Source organism: Octopus sinensis, linkage group LG29 (genome assembly GCF_006345805.1).
Source record: "Octopus sinensis linkage group LG29, ASM634580v1, whole genome shotgun sequence".
In the NCBI taxonomy this organism is placed as follows: domain Eukaryota; kingdom Metazoa; phylum Mollusca; class Cephalopoda; order Octopoda; family Octopodidae; genus Octopus; species Octopus sinensis.
In genome coordinates, this window is record NC_043025.1 from 12,475,460 (window position 1) to 12,497,388 (window position 21,929).

Genomic DNA, 21,929 nt, shown 5'->3' on the forward strand with positions numbered 1-21,929 from the left:
ACCTCTGTAATGCTATGATGGACCGTGAAGTTTGGTGTAACATAGTAAATTCCATTATCTCGACCATGGTCGAACAATGAATGAATGAATTAGAAGTGATAAGAAATCTCGTTAGAAAATTCTTCTCTTGATATTAACTTTCCACCTCAATATAGATCTACTTTCATGCAGTAACTAATTAATTCTCATATGTTGTCTGTAATATGCAATTCACTGAAGCTCCGGCGTCTGGCGACGGACTTGGTATACACCCACAAAGTTATCAACCACCTCACCAACAACACTGAACACCTTTTTGATCTCCATGTGTCCAACACACATGGACATGCCTACAAAGTCAGAAAACAGCACAGCTCCCATGACTTTCGGAAACATTTTTTCACGCTCAGAGTTGCTGAAGCATGGAACAAACTGCCTCCGTCAGTTGTTGACTGCCATGACACTGCATCCTTTAAGGCCCTCATGCTTTCCAAAATCCGCCGAAACTACACCTGATTATACGTACACTTTAGATGAGTTGTAGTGCACCTGAGCACTGTACACAATGTTTTTATTATTATTATTATTATTATTATTATTCACTTATCCACGGGTGTGGAATCATGTTATAGGTTTTCTTATAATCTGTCAATGCTATTGTTAATTTGTTCTTTCTATATTTCACTTGTTTTAGGGCTGTTTTGTCTGTGTATAATAGATCATACATTCTTCAAGCCTTTATCCTGCAACCATTCTGTTCTTCTGTCAGCAAATTCTGGCTGTTAACGTGCTCATAACTACTTACTGAGAGCATTCCTGCAAACAGCTTCCACACCAATGGCAAGTAAGTGACTGCTTTTGCCTTTCACAAGGAGCACTGTTTTCCCTCTAGTCATCCAATTAAGTACAACTCCTCCATTCAGACAATCCTGAAACTGTTTCCTCAATCTCCCATGTACTCTTGAACTAAATCTGATCCTGGGCCCTTTCAATTTGGCATCCTTCCTAATACTCTACTCATTAATGCACTAATTAGTTTTAATCGTGGAGGCGCAATGGCCCAGTGGTTAGGGCAGCAGACTCGCGGTCGTAGGATCGCGGTTTCGATTCCCAGACTGGGCGTTGTGAGTGTTTATTGAGCGAAAACACCTAAAGCTCCACGAGGCTCCGGCAGGGGATGGTGGTGATCCCTGCTGTACTCTTTCACCACAAGTTTCTCTCACTCTTACTTCCTGTTTCTGTTGTACCTGTATTTCAAAGGGCCAGCCTTGTCGCTCTCTGTGTCACGCTGAATATCCCCGAGAACTACGTTAAGGGTACACGTGTCTGTGGAGTGCTCAGCCACTTACACGTTAATTTCACGAGCAGGCTGTTCCGTTGATTCGGATCAACCGGAACCCTCGTCGTCGTAACCGACTTCCACAATTAATTTAAAATCTGACTGCTTCTCACTAACTACTTCTTCCCTTACATTCTTTAGCCATGCTGCATCTCCATTAGGATTAGCTGGCTTATCCCAAATATCACCCCCAGAACTTTCTAGCTTCTACATTAGGTTTCTCACCTTCAGTAGTTTCTTCTATACAATTTATTTGGTGATGAAATCTCTGGTCTGCCTCAATCTGTTCTGTTGATACTGATCTACTCTCTTCTAATATCCGGAAGGCTTGCCTGCTATTGCTATGACAATGCTGTTTCAGCCCTTCCATCCATGACTATCCCAAATCCTTTCTCTTTTGCTGAGTATTCTTTCTCAAGAGAAGATTTAAACCTTGTTTCCTAACATGCCCTGTTTCCAAGTTCCTATTCTATCAGATCTTGTCTTAGAGTCATCATCTTCGTTTAACGTCCGCTTTCCATGCTACCTTCACTCCAGCATAGAAGCTTCTATGCTGGAGTGAAGATAGCATGTTTCTTGCCTATCTCCTTAACTTTTTGGAGATTTTAAGTATAAATATACTAATGTGTCCAGCTGTTTTAATTTAATTTAATTCTATGTGTTTGTGCAGCTGAGGATTGCTCTGCATTTTAAATTGATGTAATGATTGCATTGTTCAATTAAATGGAGTTGCATGAAACGATCATACTGCATTACCTCAACTAACCATATTCATCTGAATCTATATATATATATATATTTATATATCACGGATTTTTGTCAGTGAACAGGTCGCGGATTTTAGCAACGAAAATATTTTGACAAATTAAACTTAAATGTTGAAGTGAATCGAACGTCTTTTGTGTGCTTCTTAAATGGCTTACAAACACCTTCCACACTGCAACTGTTTTCGTTCCAGCACACAATCTCAGATCAAGTCACTTGCTATGCGAGTACATCTCCGTAATATATAATATACATACATACATATATACATGTATGTACGTACGTATGTATATTTATGTGTGGGTGTCTTTGTGTCTGTGTTTGTCCCCTCCACCATCGCTTGACAACTGATGCTGGTGTGTTTACGTCCCCGTAACTTAGCGGTTTGCCAAAGAAGAGACCGATAGAATAAGTACTAGGCTTACAAACAATAAGTCTTGGGGGGGGGTCGATTTCTTCGACTAAAAAAAAAAAAGGCGGGGGAAAAAAAAACAACACCATTCAGGTGGTGCTCCAGAATGGTCGCAATCAAATGAACGAAACAAGTAAAAGAATGAAAAAGATACAGGTGTAAACTAGTTTCCAAAATTAAATACTTTATAATCACAAATAAGTCCTTCTCCCACCATAACCACCACCACCACCACCACCACCACCATCATCATCATCATCATCATCATCATCACTGTCTTCGCTGTCATGGTTACTAACGTTATTGTCGTACAAAGTCCTCACGTGGTCCACAAGGGGACTGATATTTTGCTTATTCTTTGCCGACAGGGCAAATATGGGCATGTCCACGTGGCCCTTTAGCTCTTCGAGGTTTTTCTGTGCCCACGGTATGTCGATCTTGTTGGCGACGATGGCGTGGGGCCTCTTCGACAGGCCCGGCTGGTAGTGCTCCAGCTCGGTCTTCAGCGCGGTCAGCTGCGTCCAGCACTTGTGGCCCGACAGGTCGACGACGTAGAGGAGGCAGGTGCAGCGTTCGATGTGGCGCAGGAAGGAGTAACCGAGCCCTTTGTTGAGGTGCGCTCCCTCGATCAAACCTGGAATGTCAGCAACTGTAGGAGACGGAAAGAGAAAGAGAGAGAGAGGAAATTAATTAGTTTTTTTTTTGTTTGTTTGAAAACATGCAGTCATCATCATCAGCATCATCACTGTCATCATTATCATCACCACCACCACCACCATCACTGTCATCGTTGTCATGATCACCACCATATATCTATATATATATATATATATATATATACACGCACATATATATATATATATATACATATGTATATGTATGTATACATACACACACACACATATATATATATATATATATACATATATATATACATACATATATATACATACATATATATATATACATATATACATATATATATATATATATACATACATACATGTATATATATACATACATACATACATGTATATATATATATATATATATATACAAATACGTACATACATACATATATACTAGCAGTATAGCCCGGTGATGCCTGGGATTAAGTTAGGATTGATTATTAAGCTAATCAAGTGCTTTGTTTCAAACCAAACTAAATAACACTGACATAAAATTTGAGCGAAATCTGTTGAAATTAGTAAACGTTTGGCTGAAAATAGATTGCAGACAATTTGATTGGGAAATCCCCTAAGGAATCGTTTTATCGATTTTTCCGCTCATTGATTGTTTTTTTTGGGGAGAATTTGAAGCATTCAAAGATCCCATGAGTCCTAAGTAACACTGGTGTCAAGTTTGAATATCCTCCTAAAATTGGAGCAATATGCGTGCTAGTTTGTGGACATGCATAATTTTCATTCACACACACACATCCTGCCTTTTATAGATATAGATGTATACAGATATATACATAGGCGCAGGAGTGGCTGTGTGGTAAGTAGCTTGCTAACCAACCACATGGTTCCGGGTTCAGTCCCACTGCGTAACATCTTGGGCAAGTGTCTTCTGCTATAGCCCCGGGCCGATCAATGCCTTGTGAGTGGATTTGGTAGACGGAAACTGAAAGAAGCCCGTCGTATATATGCATATATATATGTGTGTGTGTATATATATATATATAATATATATATATATATATATATATATATATATAGGCGCAGGAGTGGCTGTGTGGTAAGTAGCTTGCTAACCAACCACATGGTTCCGAGTTCAGTCCCACTGCGTGGCACCTTGGGCAAGTGTCTTCTGCTATAGCCCCGGGCTGATCAATGCCTTGTGAGTGGATTTGGTAGACGGAAGCTGAAAGAAGCCTGTCGTATATGTATATATATATGTATATGTAAGTATGTGTATGTGTGTCTGTGTTTGTCCCCCTAGCATTGCTTGACAACCGATGCTGGTGGAGTTTACGTCCCCGTTACTTAGCGGTTCGGCAAAAAGAGACCGATAGAATAAGTACTGGGCTTACAAAAAAGAATAAGTCCCGGGGTCGAGTTGCTCGATTAAAGGCGGTGCTGCAGCATGGCCGCAGTCAAATGACTGAAACAAGTAAAAGAGTAAAAGAGAGATATGCGTACAGGACGTCAAAAAACATAAACGACACGGGATACGAATATAAAGATAGGTACGCAAACAACGAAAGAAACAGATGGGAAACAAGACAAGTAACATAGAGAACGACCCTTCATCAGTTGTCAGCTGTCCTTCTACTCCCTATTTTGAGCATTTAACGACAATATAAGACTTTGAAAGCAGTTGCTCCCATCATCATCATCATCATCGTTTAACGTCCGTTTTCCATGCTAGCATGGGTTGGACGGTTCGACCAGGGTCTGGGAAGCCAGGAGACTGCACCAGGCTCCAGTCTTGATCTGGCAGAGTTTCTACAGCTGGATGCCCTTCCTAACGCCAACCACTCCGTGAGTGTAGTGGGTGCTTTTTACATGCCACCGGCACAGCACAGATGCCAGGGGAGGCTGGCAGCGGCCACGATCGGTTGGTGCTTTTTACGTGCCACTGTCCACGATCGGTAGGTGCTTTTTATCTGCCACCGGCCACGATCGGTTGGTGCATTTTACGTGCCACCGGCACAGCACAGATGCCAGGGGATGCTGGCAGCGGCCACGATCGGTTGGTGCTTTTTACGTGCCACTGTCCACGATCGGTAGGTGCTTTTTATCTGCCACCGGCCACGATCGGTTGGTGCTTTTTACGTGCCACTGGCCACGATCGGTTGGTGCTTTTTACGTGCCACCGGCACAGCACAGATGCCAGGGGATGCTGGCAGCGGCCACGATCGGTTGGTGCTTTTTACGTGCCACTGTCCACGATCGGTAGGTGCTTTTTATCTGCCACCGGCCACGATCGGTTGGTGCTTTTTACGTGCCACTGGCCACGATCGGTTGGTGCTTTTTACGTGCCACCGGCACAGCACAGATGCCAGGGGATGCTGGCAGCGGCCACGATCGGTTGGTGCTTTTTACGTGCCACTGTCCACGATCGGTAGGTGCTTTTTATCTGCCACCGGCCACGATCGGGTGGTGGTGCTTTTTACGTGCCACTGGCCACGATCGGTTGGTGCTTTTTACGTGCCACCGGCACAGCACAGATGCCAGGTGATGCTGGCAGCGGCCACAATCGGTTGGTGCTTTTTACGTGCCACTGTCCACGATCGGTAGGTGCTTTTTATCTGCCACCGGCCACGATCGGTTGGTGCTTTTTACGTGCCACTGGCCACGATCGGTTGGTGCTTTTTACGTGCCACTGGCACAGCACAGATGCCAGGGGAGGCTGGCAGCGGCCACGATTGGTTGGTGCTTTTTACATGCCACCGGCACTGAAGCAAAATAAAATTTGGGATTTGTGGAGGGTCAAAGTTGGGAACAAAAACAGGACAGTGGAGACATACAAGAAAACCGAATGAAAACAAACGTGGAGGGTCGTTAGACCAGAACCAGAGGAAATTAGTGAATGCCTGTGAAATATTGTCTTTAAACTCTTTAAACAGTGTGTGTGTGTTTGTGGATACCTGAACTCACCTGCAACTTGGATATAGTCATCATAATCTATCATGCCAATGTGAGGGTTGAGGGTGGTGAAAGGGTACGCAGCTACCCGAGGTCGGGCGCGACTGATGGCTCGTAGAAGGGTGGATTTGCCAGCGTTGGGGAAACCGATCTGGAAGAGAAAGAGAAGACAGAGGAGGTTAGAGGATATACAGGTGTGCTCCAGTATGGCCTAAGTTGGAATGGTTAACAGACTGAAAGTAGTTATACAGAGAAAATGATATCTACAGAGTCTGCAAGCAAAAGTCTGTTTTTTCTTTTAATCTCTTTATTGACTGTGGCCATGCTGGTGCACTGCCTTTAGTTGAAAAAAATCGACCCCTGGACTTTGTAAGCCTAGTACTTATTCTATCAGTCTCTTTTGCCAAACCACTAAATTTTGGGGACATAAACACACCAGAATTGGTTGTCAAGTAATGGTGAGGGGACAAACACAGACACACACACACATAAATATATATATAGGCGCAGGAGTGGCTGTGTGGTAAGTAGCTTGCTTACCAACCACATGGTTCTGGGTTCAGTCTCACTGTGTGGCATCATGGGCAAGTGTCTTCTACTATAGCCCTGGGCTGACCAATGCCCTGTGAGTGCATTTGGAAGACGGAAACTGAAAGAAGCCCGTCGTATATATGTATATATATATATGTGTGTCTGTGTTTGTCCTCCTAGCATTGTTTGACAACCGATGCTGGTGTGTTTATGTCCCCGTTACTTAGCGGTTCGGCAAAAGAGACCGATAGAATAAGTGCTGGGCTTACAAAGAATAAGTCCCGGGGTCGATTTGCTTGACTAAAGGCGGTGCTCCAGCATGGCCGCAGTCAAATGACTGAAACAAGTAAAAGAGTATATATATAAAATGATGGAGGAATAGTAGGAGAAGAAGAAGAAGAAGAATTGAAAATAATAATAATAATAATAATAATAATAATAAATGCCCTGATGCAGTACCAGGCAGTGGCTCTCATGGCTTCTGATCTTAACTGATTGGAAGTGTTATCACGTACATTGTTTTGTCTTGGTATAAAAGATGGGCTACAGCAAATATTCTGCTCAATACCACAGATTTGCTTGTCAGTTGTTTGACCATAACCAGTTGAGCATGTCCCTTAGTGGCTGACGATATGTGCATCTCTGACCACGAGCAGAAGTAGTGGGGGAGCATCATGGCCATGTGTTGAGAGGGATTCTTTGGGGTTTGGATAATTCACCTCTAGAAACATGGGTGGTTTTTTCAACATTCTTAAACAACCCTTATTCAGGGACCTGTTGAGCGGGATGGGTTACTCAACCTGAAGAAAATTCTAACTGGGCCCCACCTGCAAGGTCATGTGCTGTTTATCTTGATATGAGATCACCATGTCGCGCACATATGGTTGTGATGCATGTGCCTAGTGTACCCTTATCAGACGGGTAGTCATGATGGGTATACTGGGCTTCGTATATTTTACCCCAGTGTCACTTTGATGGCATGCACTGCTCTCTCACTCAATAATAATAATAATAATAATAATAACAAGAAGAAGAAGAAGAAGAAAAATTGAAGAGGAAGAGATAGAAGAGGAGGAAAATGTAGAAGAATGTTATGAAGAGGATGAGGAAAAGTGTGTACTTACGAGTCCAACATGTGCCAATGCCTGCAGCTCAAGGCTCAACCGACGCTGCTCCCCCTCGGCTCCCGTCTCAGCACAAGATGGTGCCCTCTCCTCGTTGGTAAGGAAGAACCGATTCCCTTTGCCTCCGGCACCCCCCCTCGCTGCCAAGAAGTAGCTGCCTGCTTTCTTGAGATTGCCCAGGATTTCCATCTGTTCGTTCCTCACCATGGTTCCGACCGGCACCTGGGGACAGCGGTAGACAAGAGAAAGAATTAGGTCGTTAATGGCTAAGGGCCACAAGGTTAAATCAAGATCAAAACAAAAAAAGACATGCAAAAAAAAAAAAAACAAAGGCGCAGGAGTGGCTGTGTGGTAAGTAGGTTGCTTACCAACCACATGGTTCCGGGTTCAGTCCCACTGCGTGGCACCTTGGGAAAGTTTCTTCTACTAAAGCCTTGGGCCGACTAAAGCCTTGTGAGCGGATTTGGTAGACGGAAACTGAAAGAAGCCCATCGAATATATGTATATATATATAGGCGCAGGAGTGGCTGTGTGGTAAGTAGCTTGCTTACCAACCACACGGTTCCGTGTTCAGTCCCATTGCGTGACACCTTGGGCAAGTGTCTTCTACTATAGCCTCGGGCCGACCAAAGCCTTGTGAGCGGATTTGGTAGACGGAAACTGAAAGAAGCCTGTCCTAATATGACCTCGTGTGTACTGCTGGCAATTTTTTTTCCTCTGTCTTCCCTTCTCTGGATCTTTCCTTCTCCTATGTTTCCGACGAAGAGCTCCGCTCGAAACGTTAAACCCTCCTTCTTTCCTGAGCGTCCAATAATACTATATTTGTTCCACATCCTCGCCTTGTTGTGTTTTCATGTTTGGATTAACTATATATATGTATGTATGTATGTGTGTGTGTGTTTGTGTCTGTGTTTGTCCCCCCAACATCGCTTGACAACTGATGCTGGTATGTTTACGTCCCTGTAACTTAGCGGTTCGGCAAAAGAGACTGATAGAATAAGTACTAGGCTTACAAAGAATAAGTCCTGGGGGTTGATTTGCTCGACTAAAAGGCGGTGCTCCAGCATGGCCACAGTCAAATGACTGAAACAAGTAAAAGGGTAAAAAATTAAAGAGAGCTTCCACCACCACTTACATTCACTATGAAATGGCCGGCATTCTTGCCATGTCTGTTGTTGTTCCGCCCATTGGCGCCGTCTTTACCATATATCAACGTCTTCACGTGACCCAGAGATTTGAAGTTGCGGTTTGCTGCAAAGAAAACAACACCAAAAATTAATAAACACAAAATCATCATTGTCAACAACAGATTGAGGGAGTCAGATCTTTTCCTTTTGAACGGCACTTTTCAACACAATTTCTACAACATATTCCAAAACATCTGGCGAAATGTCTTTACAGTTTTGTCCATTGAGCTGGATTGGTCCTTATCCATGTTCCTGTATTGATACCGGAACACTGCTATATACATACATACATATATGTATATATATATATATACATATATCCTGTTGTGTCTGGGGAGAGTCATTTTCTTTTTGTGCCTTATAGCCATTTGTGTCCCTAGACACAACAAAATATGCTTCAACACACGAACTCACATAAAGAATCTTTGCAAACCAAATCCAATTTCCACGTAACTAAACACTTAAATTTTGTACACTGGTAGAATGTGTTTATAAAACATCTTTTTTCTCTTGGCTTTATTGAGAAAATTCTATATGTTGTAACATATTTCGTCTTTAATTTCGAGCATTTCACCAATTTTAATCAAACGCTGACCTCCATTTAGGTAAATAACATTCTGTGCATAATGAATATGTCCCTCCTTTAATCCTTTCATTACCAACCCAGCTGAAACCGGCTCTGGTTCTAAATACAAATGTCTTGATTTCATAAGTATTGAATTAAAATCTTCCACCAAACCTTAGTCACAATTTATGTTCCTAACACTAGCTGAATGATAACAAAGTTATTTTACTAAATTCTTTGTTATATTTAAAATTAATTGAAAGAAACACAGAGCATCTCAACAAAAGGGTTAAGATATATAATAGAGAAACAATTCTTAACCCTTTTGATACCAACCTGGTTGAAACCATCTCTGGCTCTGTAGTACAAATGTCTTGTTTTCATAAGTTTTGAATTAAAATCTTCCACCAAACCTTAGTCACAATTTATGTTCCTAACACTAACTGAATGATAACTAAGTTATTTTACTAAATTCTTTGTTATATTTAAAATTAATTGAAAGAAACACAGAGTATCTCAGCAGAAATATGGTAACGAAAGGGTTAAGAAACAGATTGGGTTTATTTACAATTGTGAAGAAAAAAAATACCCTTCCCCCACCCCTAACCCTAACTGTAACCCTAAATCTAAAATAGATTGAAATGCAATAGATCGATACTAGGGTTATAATTATGGGTGACATTTTCATTTGACACCGCTAGAAAAAAAATCCCATTTTCCGTAGCGGTGTCTCTTGGGTCAAGATTTATCCTGGGGTTTAAACAATAACACAACACAATATCTACTTACCTTCAAACACTACATGTCCCCCATTGCCGCCATCTCCACCGTCTGGACCGGCCCACTCATTCTGTGGGAGGCGAAGGAAGCTTAGGCAGCCATCGCCCCCTCGACCGGCAGTCACTTGTACCTCTTTGTAGTCAATGAAAGGTCGATCATTCTGCAGAGAGAGAGAGAGAGAGAGAAAGACTCAGAGATTAAGGCAGATAGCAGTGATGGTAGTGGTGGTGGTGGTGGTGGTGGTAAATTATATACATGAGGTGTACGATATATATATACATATGGTGCTGTGTGGTAAGTAGCTCGTTTACCAACCACATGGTTCCGGGTTCAGTCCCACTGCGTGGCACCTTGAGCAAGTGTCTTCTAGTATAGCCTCGGGCCGACCAAAGCCTTGTGAGTGGATTTGGTAGACGGAAACTGAAAGAAGCCTGTAGTATATACGTATATACCACCAAACTGGCCCTCGCACCGGTGGCACGTAAAAGCACCTGCTACACTCTCGGAGTGGTTGGCGTTGGGAAGGGCTTCCAGCTGTAGAAACTCTGCCAGATCAGACTGGAGTGTGGTTCGCCAGACCTCAGTCAAATCATCCAACCCATGCTAGCATGGAAAGCAGATGTTAAATGATGATGATGTGTGTGTGTGTTTGTGTGTCTATGTTTGTTCCCCCAACATCGCTTGACAACCGATGCTGGTGTGTTTACGTCCCCGTAACTTAGCGGTTCGGCAAAAGAGACCGATAGAATAAGTACTAGGCTCACAAAGAACAAGTCCTGGGGTCGATTTGCTCGGCTAAAGGCAGTGCTCCAGCATGACCACAGTCAAATGACAGAAACAAGTAAAAGAATACAGAATATATCATCATCATCGTCGTCGTTTAGCGTCCGTTTTCCATGCTAGCATGGGTTGGACGGTTCTACTGGGGTCTGTGAAGCCAGAAGGCTTCATCAGGCCCAGTCAAATCTGGCAGTGTTTCTACGGCTGGATGCCCTTCCTAACGCCAATATATATATATTTACATATATATTTACTTATATATATACATATATATATATATGTATATATATATATATATATATATAATATATAATATATATATATAATATTTATATGTATGTGTATGTATAAAACATTTACCTCGGAGGTCTGTGCCCTTGGTTTCTTGTTCTTCAAAGCTTGAGGCGGAGTGAACCCATATTTAAATCCTTGCTCAGAGACGTACCTCTGTCCAACATGTCTGAGTGAAGCAGGGATCAAATACAACCGACAGTAGTTCAACATTATCTGAGGATGGAAAAGGATGAATGTCACATATTCACATTAGTGGTGGTGCTTAATTAATGAATGCTATCGTAATTAGAAAATCAGAAAACTAAAAGAATATAATTGATTTGTATTTTAGCTTCTGTAGTTATATAATAGCAGTAGCAGTAGTAGAAGTAGTAGTAGTAGTAGTAGTAGTAGTAGTAGTAGTAGTAAACAGGTTTTTATGTTCAATATTAATTGTAATTAAGGATCCGAGCTGGCAGAATCGTTAGCACACCGGGCAAAATGCGTAGCTGTATTTCGTCTGCCGTTACCTTCTGAGTTCAAATTCCGCCGAGGTCGACTTTGCCTTTCATCTTTTCGGGGTCGATTAAATAAGTACCTATTTCTTTACTACCCACAAAGGGCTAAACATAGAGGGGACAAACAAGGACAGACAAAGGGATCAAGTTGATTACATCGACCCCAGTGCGTAGCTGGTACTTATTTAATCAACCCCGAAAGGATGAAAGGTAAAGTCGACTTCGGCGGAATTTGAACTCACAACGTAACGGCAGACGAAATACTGCTAAGCATTGCGCCCAGTGTGCTAACGTTTCTGCCAGCTCGCCAATTAAATAAGTACCAATTACGCACTGGGTTGATATAACCGACTTGATCCATTTGTCTGTCCTTGTCTGTCCTCTCAGTGTTTAGCCCCTTGTGGGTAGTAAAGAAATAGGTATTTTGTCTGCCGCTACGTTCTGAGTTCAAATTCCGCCGAGGTCGACTTTGCCTTTCATCTTTTGGGGTCGATAAATTAAGTACCAGTTGCATACTGGGGTCGATCTAATCGACTAGGCACAAGGCCCACAAATTTGGGGCCTTGTGCCTAGAGTAGAAAAGAATATTTATTGTAATTAATTAAGCATCATCATCATACGTCCGTTGTCCATGCTGGCATGGGTTGGACTTTCTGACCAGGGCTGGGCAAGCCTGGAAGGCTGCACCAGACTCCAGTCTGATTCAGCAGGGTTTTCTACAGCTGGATGCCCTTGCCATTTGCGTGACACCAGAATCTGCCACGACTGTGATTTTTCTCGGCTTGATGGGTCTTTCTCTCTTTTACTTGTTTCAGTCATTTGACTGCGGCCATGCTGGAGCACCGCCTTTTGTCGAGCAAATCGACCCTGGGACTTATTCTTTTTGTAAGCCCAGTACTTATTCTATCAGTCTCTTTTGCCGAACCGCCAAGTTACGGGGATGTAAAAACACAACATCATCGGTTGTCAAGCAATGCTAGGGGTACAAAGACAGACACACATACACATACATATATATAGACAGGCTTCTTTCAGTTTCCGTCTACCAAATCCACTCACAAGGCATTGGTCGGCCCGAGGCTATAGCAGAAGACACTTGCCCAAGATGCCACGCAGTGGGACTGAACCCGGAACCATGTGGTTGGTTAGCAAGCTACTTACCACACAGCCACTCCTGCATATATATATATATATATATATGACAGGCTTCTTTCAGTTTCCGTCTACCAAATCCACTCACAAGGCATTGGTCGGCCCGAGGCTATAGCAGAAGACACTTGCCCAAGATGCCACGCAGTGGGACTGAACCCGGAACCATGTCGTTGGTTAGCAAGCTACTTACCACACAGCCACTCCTGCATATATATATATATATATATATGACAGGCTTCTTTCAGTTTCCGTCTACCAATCCACTCACAAGGCATTGGTCGGCCCGAGGCTATAGCAGAAGACACTTGCCCAAGATGCCACGCAGTGGGACTGAACCCGGAACCATGTGGTTGGTTAGCAAGCTACTTACCACAACCACTCCTGCATATATATATATATATATATATATGACAGGCTTCTTTCAGTTTCCGTCTACCAAATCCACTAACAAGGCATTGGTCGGCCCGAGGCTATAGCAGAAGACACTTGCCCAAGATGCCACGCAGTGGGACTGAACCCGGAACCATGTGGTTGGTTAGCAAGCTACTTACCACACAGCCACTCCTGCATATATTATATATATATATATGACAGGCTTCTTTCAGTTTCCGTCTACCAAATCCACTCACAAGGCATTGGTCGGCCCGAGGCTTAGCAGAAGACACTTGCCCAAGATGCCACGCAGTGGGACTGAACCCGGAACCATGTGGTTGGTTAGCAAGCTACTTACCACACAGCCACTCCTGCATATATATATATATATATATATATATGACAGGCTTCTTTCAGTTTCCGTCTACCAAATCCACTCACAAGGCATTGGTCGGCCCGAGGCTATAGCAGAAGACACTTGCCCAAGATGCCACGCAGTGGGACTGAACCCGGAACCATGTGGTTGGTTAGCAAGCTACTTACCACACAGCCAATCCTTCTTCACAAACACAACATAATGCCCCAGGTCTTGGTCATTGCCTCCGTGGGGCCCAACGCTCACTTTTCATTTGTCTTGCGCACTTACGTTCTGGCGTTAGCTAAATTTTCTTGAGAACATTCCTTTCTTAGTGGTAAGACCATAGGGGGTCTACTTCTAGCAAAATAGATCTCCACTAAGAGGTCATCCCTCTTATATGTATGTAATATAATTTTTCTGAATCTTCAGATTTTTCTATATGCTAGACCACTGGTTTTAAATTGCTATTAATCAAATTAATATTCAATTGAACCAACCACATGGTTCCGGGTTCTGTCCCACTGCGTGGCACCTTGGGCAAGTGTCTTCTACTATAGCCCCGGGCCGACCAAAGCCTTGTAAGTGGATTTGGTAGACGGAAACTGAAAGAAGCCCGTCGTATATATGTATTTATATATATATAGGCATAGGAGTGGCTGTGTGGTAAGTAGCTTCCTAACCAACCACATGGTTCCGGGTTCTGTCCCACTGCGTGGCACCTTGGGCAAGTGTCTTCTACTATAGCCCCGGGCCGACCAAAGCCTTGTAAGTGGATTTGGTAGACGGAAACTGAAAGAAGCCCGTCGTATATATGTATTTATATATATATAGGCATAGGAGTGGCTGTGTGGTAAGTAGCTTGCTAACCAACCACATGGTTCCGGGTTCAGTCCCACTGCATGGCACCTTGGGCAAGTGTCTTCTACTATAGCCCCGGGCCGACCAAAGCCTTGTGAGTGGATTTGGTAGACGGAAACTGAAAGAAGCCCGTTATATATATGTATATATATATATGTATATATATATATATATATGTTTATGTACGTGTGTGTATATGTTTGTGTGTCTGTGTTTGTCCCCCCAACATCGCTTGACAACCGATGCTGGTGTGTTTACGTCCCCGTAAGTTAGCGGTTATGGAAAAGAGACCGATAGAATAAGATCTAGGCTTACAAAGAATAAGTCCTGGGGTCGATTTGGTCAACTAAAGGCGGTGCTCCAGTATGGCCGCAGTCAAATGATTGAAACAAGTAAAGGAGTATATATATATATATATAATATATATATATATATATATATATATATATTATATGTAGAAAAATACAAACTGGGACAAGAACACAAAACATTTAGAAGACGATACAAAAAACACGGACGGGACATTCGAAGCCTTCAATCTTCAGTCAAGAACCGGATCATCCTCGCAATTTCGGCTGATTAATCTTGAAATTGCTCCGATCTGGCCAGCTCCAAGGAAAAACTAAGCTACGAGCATTAGATTTCTTGGAAAAAGGATCGAATGTATACGAATGAAGGACAATATATATATATGTATATATATCTATAGTGTTATCTTGTCTGCAGAACCGGGTACAGGTCGGGGAAACTCCGAACGAACAGGTCATTGGATCGGCCGAAATAAACTCGATGTGTGTGTGTCTGTGTGTGTTTGTGTAAGTGAGAGAGAGTGTCCATGTGTACCTTGGTCTTATTGCTTCTTAAGGAATAAGGATCGTTCCATGGTGAAGCCACAAACGTAAAACGCAAAAGGTTTAACTTAGATCTGCTGGAAATAGCAGCCAAACCTCCAACGAACCACGCCCTACATTCTTAAATAACAGAACGATACATCAGACAAAAGACAATCTATCAGGGTACTACTTGAGAACAGTGGTCCCGGTGCGCGCACTCGCGCTAGCTAGTCATAACTAGTCGATCCTTACTTTGTGTTTTAGTTGTAGGATCGACTAATCACGACTAGCTAGCGCGGATGCGCGAGTACGCGAGTGCGCGCACCGGGACCACTGTTCTCAGATGGTACCATCTATCAGATTGAGACAGACGAAATGGTCACGGTTGGATTGTCTTCGACAACAACACAAGGTCGCCCCAACGATGGTGTCTTTCCACGCGGTCGTGCCCCCGGGTTAAAAATAGCAGCCAGATCTCCCCCCAAACTACATAAACCCAACAAACCTTAAAACAGGAAACGATTCATCGAACAACGTAGTGACCATAGACGTAATAATAGTACGTGATGGTCATGGCTGGAACGTCTCTCCGAGAAAGACCTTGATGAAGGACCTTTTGTAGAGGTTTCAGCGAAGATATACAATAATGAAGTCGTGTGTGCGTAAAGAATAAGTGTTTTTATATACTAAATGTCTTCATCAAGGGATCGAGTCCCATCAAATACGTAAATACCTACCTGGGGCCGACAGTCAAGGTAATTGATTCCAGAAGAAAGGTCTCGGGACCCAAAAAACAGGACGCGATGACCTGAACCGGAAGTGAATGATAGGTCGGTGTTGTAACATGTGCTTCCGGTTTTATGGTATTATCAGTGAATGAATGAAATTTCTTATGCAGTGGTCACGGATGGAGCGGCGATCTTTCGGAAAAAAATTTTATGAGAAATAAAAAGTATTATTCGTTCAATAATTTCCGTAAAATTCTGTTTTTATTTCCTTAATTTATTTTCCTAGCTGAACCGTTTATTGTTTCGTACTACTTCAGAAGAGTGGTGCCGGTGCGCGCACTCGCGCTAGCTAGTCGTGACTAGTCGATCCTTTGTGTTTTTGTGTTTTATTTACTTTGTGTAAAAAAAATTATTTATTTTGTGTTTTATTTACGTTGCTAGGTAGTCGTTGTAGGATCGACTAGTCACGACTAGCTTACGCGAGTGCGCGCACCGGGACCACTCTTCTCAAGTAGTACTTAATTGTTTAAGCATTTTTCTATCCCTACACATGAGTGCACCCAGCAAATTTTGTTTCCTCATAACTTCTAAAAGAAAAAAAAATAGGAGTGGGTGTGTGGTAAGTAGCTTGCTTACCAACCACATGGTTCTGGGCTCAGTCCCACTGCGTGGCACCTTGGGCAAGTGTCTTCTGCTATAGCCCCGGGCCGACCATTGCCTTGTGAGTGGATTTGGTAGACGGAAACTGAAAGAAGCACGTCGTATATATATATATATATATATAGTCAATTTAGGGTAGCAAAAAATTCAATAGAAATTTATCGCTACCAGCGGCCTAGTGGAAAAGAGAAAATAGTCAAAGACTAAATATATAAATATAACAATTTAGGAGTGACCTTAACAGGCCATTCGTCCACCAGAAAGAGCAGCCATAACTCACCTGCCAAGTAGTAGTAATTCAGAAATTAGATAGAAATTTCTGAATTACTACTACTTGGCAGTGTGAGTTATGGCTGCTCTTTCTGGTGGACGAATGGCCTGTTAAGGTCACTCCTAAATTGTTATATATATAGGAAAAAAGCAACAAGAATGGATTAAAATCTCAGTACGATCGTTTCGTACGAGGACATCTTTAATAAGCTACAAAAAATGCAGTGAATACAGATGGCTCGTACTCGTCAGCCGAAAAAATATCAGAGAATTCCCAAACATCAAAAGGGGTAGATACAAAAGAGGTTGTAGGATTAGCTGCATTGAAGAAAGTTCGATTCATGGAGATCCGATGAAAGGTTTTAAACCTATAGAATTTATGCATATCTACATATAGCTCATATTGAATATATATATATATATATATATGTATGTATGTATGTGTTTGTCACCCCCACCGTTGCTTGACAACCGATGCTGGTGTGTTTACGTCCCCGTAACTTAGCTGTTCAGCAAAAGAGACTGATAGAATAAGTACTAGGCTTACAAAGAATAAGTCCTGGGGTCGATTTACTCGACTAGAAGGCGGTGCTCCAGCATGGCCACAGTCAGATGACTGGAACAAGTAAAAGAGTAAAGAGAGTATAACTTCTAAAAGAATAAAAAATGAATATTTTTCAATGAAATTTTCTAGAAATACGTTTCAGATGGTGTACTCTTACTCTTTTACTTGTTTCAGTCATTTGACTGCGGCCATGCTGGAGCACTGCCTTTAGTCGAGCAAATCGACCCTGGGACTTATTCTTTTTAAGCCTAGTACTTATTCTATCGGTCTCTTTTGCCGAACCGCTAAGTAACGGGGACATAAACACACCAGCATCGGTTGTCAAGCAATGCTAGTGGGACAAACACAGACACACACACGCATATATATACATATATACGATGGGCTTCTTTCAGTTTCCGTCTACCAAATCCACTCACAAGGCTTTGGTCGGCCTGAGGCTATAGTAGAAGACACTTGCCCAAGGTGCCACGCAGTGGGACTGAACCCGGAACCATGTGGTTGGTAAACAAGCTACTTAACACTCCGATTATATTAGATTTTATTGTGAAAATAAAGAGGAGATTCAGAAAATTCACATGAGTTGGGTATGTTCCCGCATAACTTTCAGAAAAATAGATTTTTTAAAATGAAATTTTTCGACAAATGTGAGTGGATTTGGTACATGGAATGTGAAAGAAGCCCGTTGTATATATATATATATATTTAAAGAAATAAAATGAAGAATAGGACACAAAGGATGTCGCGGTACGTATGTTTCGAGCTTTATAGAACCATTTATTCTTACATCAATGCATAATCGATATAACAGATAGTTTAAAATCCATCTTCAGCTGCATGCAGTTGCTACACCAAAGACTTGTATCACATTATGAAAGGTTTGAGAAATGCGGCTGAAGAGAGCATTAAACCATCTGTTATGTCGATTATGCATTGATGTAAGAATAAGTGGTTCTATAAAGCTCGAAACATATGTACCGCAACGTCCTTTGTGTTCTATTTTTCATTTTATTTCATTTGATACATATGTCCTCTCACCTCTGCTACTAGCTGGCATATACAGGTGCTTCCATTTATCAAGTATTCACCCTGAATTTATATATATTTAAAGGTATTTATGGCCGGTCTATAGCGCTAGCCAGAGTACCGCGTCCAGTGGTCTGATGAGACGCTGTAATGCTAAGAGATTCATGGACGCGAAACCCTGGGTAACCCCATAGACCGGCCAAGAACTTAGACTGTGTTTCTTCTTTTGGATTTATGATTTACTGACTATATATATGTGAGGTATACTTGCCATCTCAATATGGCTAACCACTAAGGGTGGGTGTTACTGTAGATTGTAGCCCCAGGAGAACATCGTCTCCGGCTGGCTTTAGGCACACTTTCTGTGCTCTTACTGTATTTGCAAAGGGAAGTCACCCTTCCCTCGTCAACCTAAGTGATACGCACGGACTGCAGTTTCGAGGTTTTGACCTGTCATCAGCGTATGACAATCACCATACGACAATTATATATATATATATGATTTTTTAGGCGGCGAGCTGGCAGAATTGTTAGCACGCCGGGCGAAATATTTGGCGGTATTTCATCTGCCGCTACGTTCTGAGTTCAAATTCCACCGAGGTTGACTTTGCCTTTCATCCTTTCGGGGTTGATAAATTAAGTACCAGTTATGCCCTGGGGTCAATGTAATAGACTTAATACCTATGTCTGTCCTTGTTTGTCCTCTCTGTGTTCAGCCCCTTGTGGGTAGTAAAGATATAGGTATTTTGTCTGCCGCTACATTCTGAGTTCAAATTCCACCGAGGTCGACTTTACCTTTCATCCTTTCAGGGTCAATTAAATAAGTACCAGATATGCACTGGGGTCGATGTAATCGACTTAATCCCTTTGTCTGTCCTTGTTTGTCCCCTCTATGTTTAGCCCCTTGTGGGCAATAAAGAAATAGGTATTTCTTCTGTCGCTACCTTCTGAGTTCAAATTACGCCGAGGTTGACTTTGCTTTTCATCCTTTCGGGAGTCGATTAAATAAGTACCAGCTACGCACTGGGGTCAATATAATCGACTTAATCCGTTTGTCTGTCCCCTCTATGTTCAGCCCCTTGTGGGTAGTAAAGAAATAGGTATTTCGTCTGTCTTTATGTTCTGAGTTCAAATTCCGCTGACGTTGACTTTCCCTTTCATCCTTTAAGGTTTGATAAATTAAGTACCAGTTGTGTACTGGGGTCGATCCAATCTGATCTGGCAAAGTTTTTACAGCTGGATGCCCTTCCTAACGCCAAACACTCTGAAAGTGTAGTGGGTGTTTCTACGTGCCACTGGCATGAGGACCAGTTAGGCAGTACTGGCAACAACCATGCTTGAATGGCGCTATTTACGTGCCACCAGCACAGGTCTAGTCAGGCAGCATTGGCAACGACCACACTCAAATGGTGCTTTTTACATTCCACCAACATGGGACCAGTGAGGTGGCACTGGCATCGACCATGCTCAAATGGTGCTTTTTATGTGTCAATCAAAGGCACCTGTGTCATCCATGATTTTAACTGTTACTGTCTCCAAAAAAGATTTTTCGTTTCTTGTTCGTCTCTGTTGCATTCTTTCCTTCTGTGGCTGGCTGATTCAGAGCGGATCTCAGAATTAAACAGCCGAAATCTGCGATGAGGGATCAGTTTCTGACTGAAGAATGAAGGCTTTGAATGACCCGTTTGTCTTTTTGTTCGTCCCTTCGTGTATTTCACGTTATTTATTTATGTAAAGGTTTATTATATATATATATATGTATGTATGTGAGGCACAATGGCCCAATGGCTAGGGCAGCGGACTCGCAGTTGTAGGATCGCGGTTTTGATTCGCAGACCGGGCATTGTGAGTGTTTATTGAGCAAAAACACCTAAAAGCCCCACGAAGCTCCGGCAGGGGGTGGTGGCGATCCCTGCTGTACTCTTTCACCACAACTTTCTCTCACTCTTTCTTCTGTTGGCCTGCTCGCTTAGCCAGCGGGGTGGCGTCATTTGAAGGCTATAACAATGCGAAGCGCATTGTGACCAGCAGTGTGTAGCAACATCTAATAGCCTGGTTGGTCACGGTGATGTATGTATGTATCTATGTGTGCCTTTGTGTGAGTATTTGTCCTCCATCACAGCAAAAGAGACTAATAGGTTTAAGAAAAAAAAACAAAAAAACAAAGGGTGCCCAGCTGGAGCAACTCTGCCAGATCAGTCAACTAAAAGATCTTTGAGGCAGTTCCCCAGCAAGGTCGCAGTCTAACGACTGAAACAAGTAAAAGCTAAAAGATTTTTTTAAAAAATGACAAAATCCAAGAGTATAAAAAAATTCTTTTTTTTTTTATTAATAAAAATTAAAAAAATAAAAATCAAAAAAAAATTCGAAAAAGAATTGCTGAGAAGTAAAAGGTGAGACACTGTCACGCAAGAAAAAAAAAAAAGCAAAAAGAGCCCCCCCCCATCCCACCCCGAGCTCTCCATTACCTATCCCGTGTACCACAAGCACCGCCTCTCCAAACTTGCATTTCAGGCAAATGGCAGCCTCTCGTCAACCGGGTCGACCAGTGAGGTCATCAGAGTGCGGCCTGGTCAGCCTCATTAGGGGTCAAGTTGACAAGAGTGCATGTGAGTTGCAGCGGCTGAAAGGCCCAGGTGACTCTCCAGGACACAACATCAATAGATGCGTCCAAACATTGCATTCTCGACTGTATAATGAACTGTGTGTGCGTGTATATAAGTATGCATGTATATATGTATGTGTGTGTGTGTATGTGTGCGTATATATATATTTGTTTATGTATTGTTTGTATTACATTTGTGTGTGTGCATATATATATATATATATGTATATATACAAAATAAGGAAATGGAGAAATATATCTTAATCAATAATCAACTACCAGGTAATACTCAATCACATAATTTATTAATGTTCATATGTAGTGGTTTAATAAATTATGTGATTAGGTATTACCTGGTAGATGATTATAGATTAAGATGTGTTTCTCCATTTTCTTATCTTGTATTAGTAATTTGTGGTAAATCATTTTACCTTTGCCCATATAATACAGTAAATGAATTAATTGCATCGCAGTTCTTAGCATTTATGTATTAACTTTGTTGGGTGCTTTACTAGCAGTATATTGGATACATGTTATCCCATGGTGGGTTGCACTTACAACCCCTATCTCAATTTGTAATTTATGTATATATATATATATATATATATATATATATATGTATTTATGTGTGTGTGTATATATATATATTTTTTTTT

At 42.1% G+C, this 21,929-nt stretch overlaps 1 protein-coding gene across 3 annotated transcripts; it reads right to left on the minus strand.

The window, feature by feature from the left end:
* Nucleotides 1-2,654: 2,654 nt before the first annotated feature.
* On the minus strand, nucleotides 2,655-16,302 carry LOC115226039 (mitochondrial ribosome-associated GTPase 2). Of its 3 annotated transcripts, none has more exons than XM_029797011.2 (7): nucleotides 16,157-16,302; nucleotides 11,416-11,562; nucleotides 10,285-10,435; nucleotides 8,879-8,994; nucleotides 7,744-7,965; nucleotides 6,101-6,239; nucleotides 2,655-3,144 (listed from the first exon to the last, which is right to left on the minus strand). In XM_029797011.2, exons 2-7 carry the CDS (start codon nucleotides 11,557-11,559, stop codon nucleotides 2,687-2,689), a joined length of 1,230 nt encoding a protein of 409 aa, XP_029652871.1. In that variant the 5' UTR covers nucleotides 11,560-11,562; nucleotides 16,157-16,302; the 3' UTR covers nucleotides 2,655-2,686. The 3 variants fall into 3 exon arrangements, with proteins under 3 accessions (XP_029652871.1, XP_036370893.1, XP_036370894.1); XM_036515000.1 differs by having other exon boundaries at nucleotides 11,416-11,565; nucleotides 16,159-16,288; XM_036515001.1 differs by lacking the exon at nucleotides 16,157-16,302 and adding an exon at nucleotides 15,925-16,073.
* Nucleotides 16,303-21,929: the final 5,627 nt, after the last annotated feature.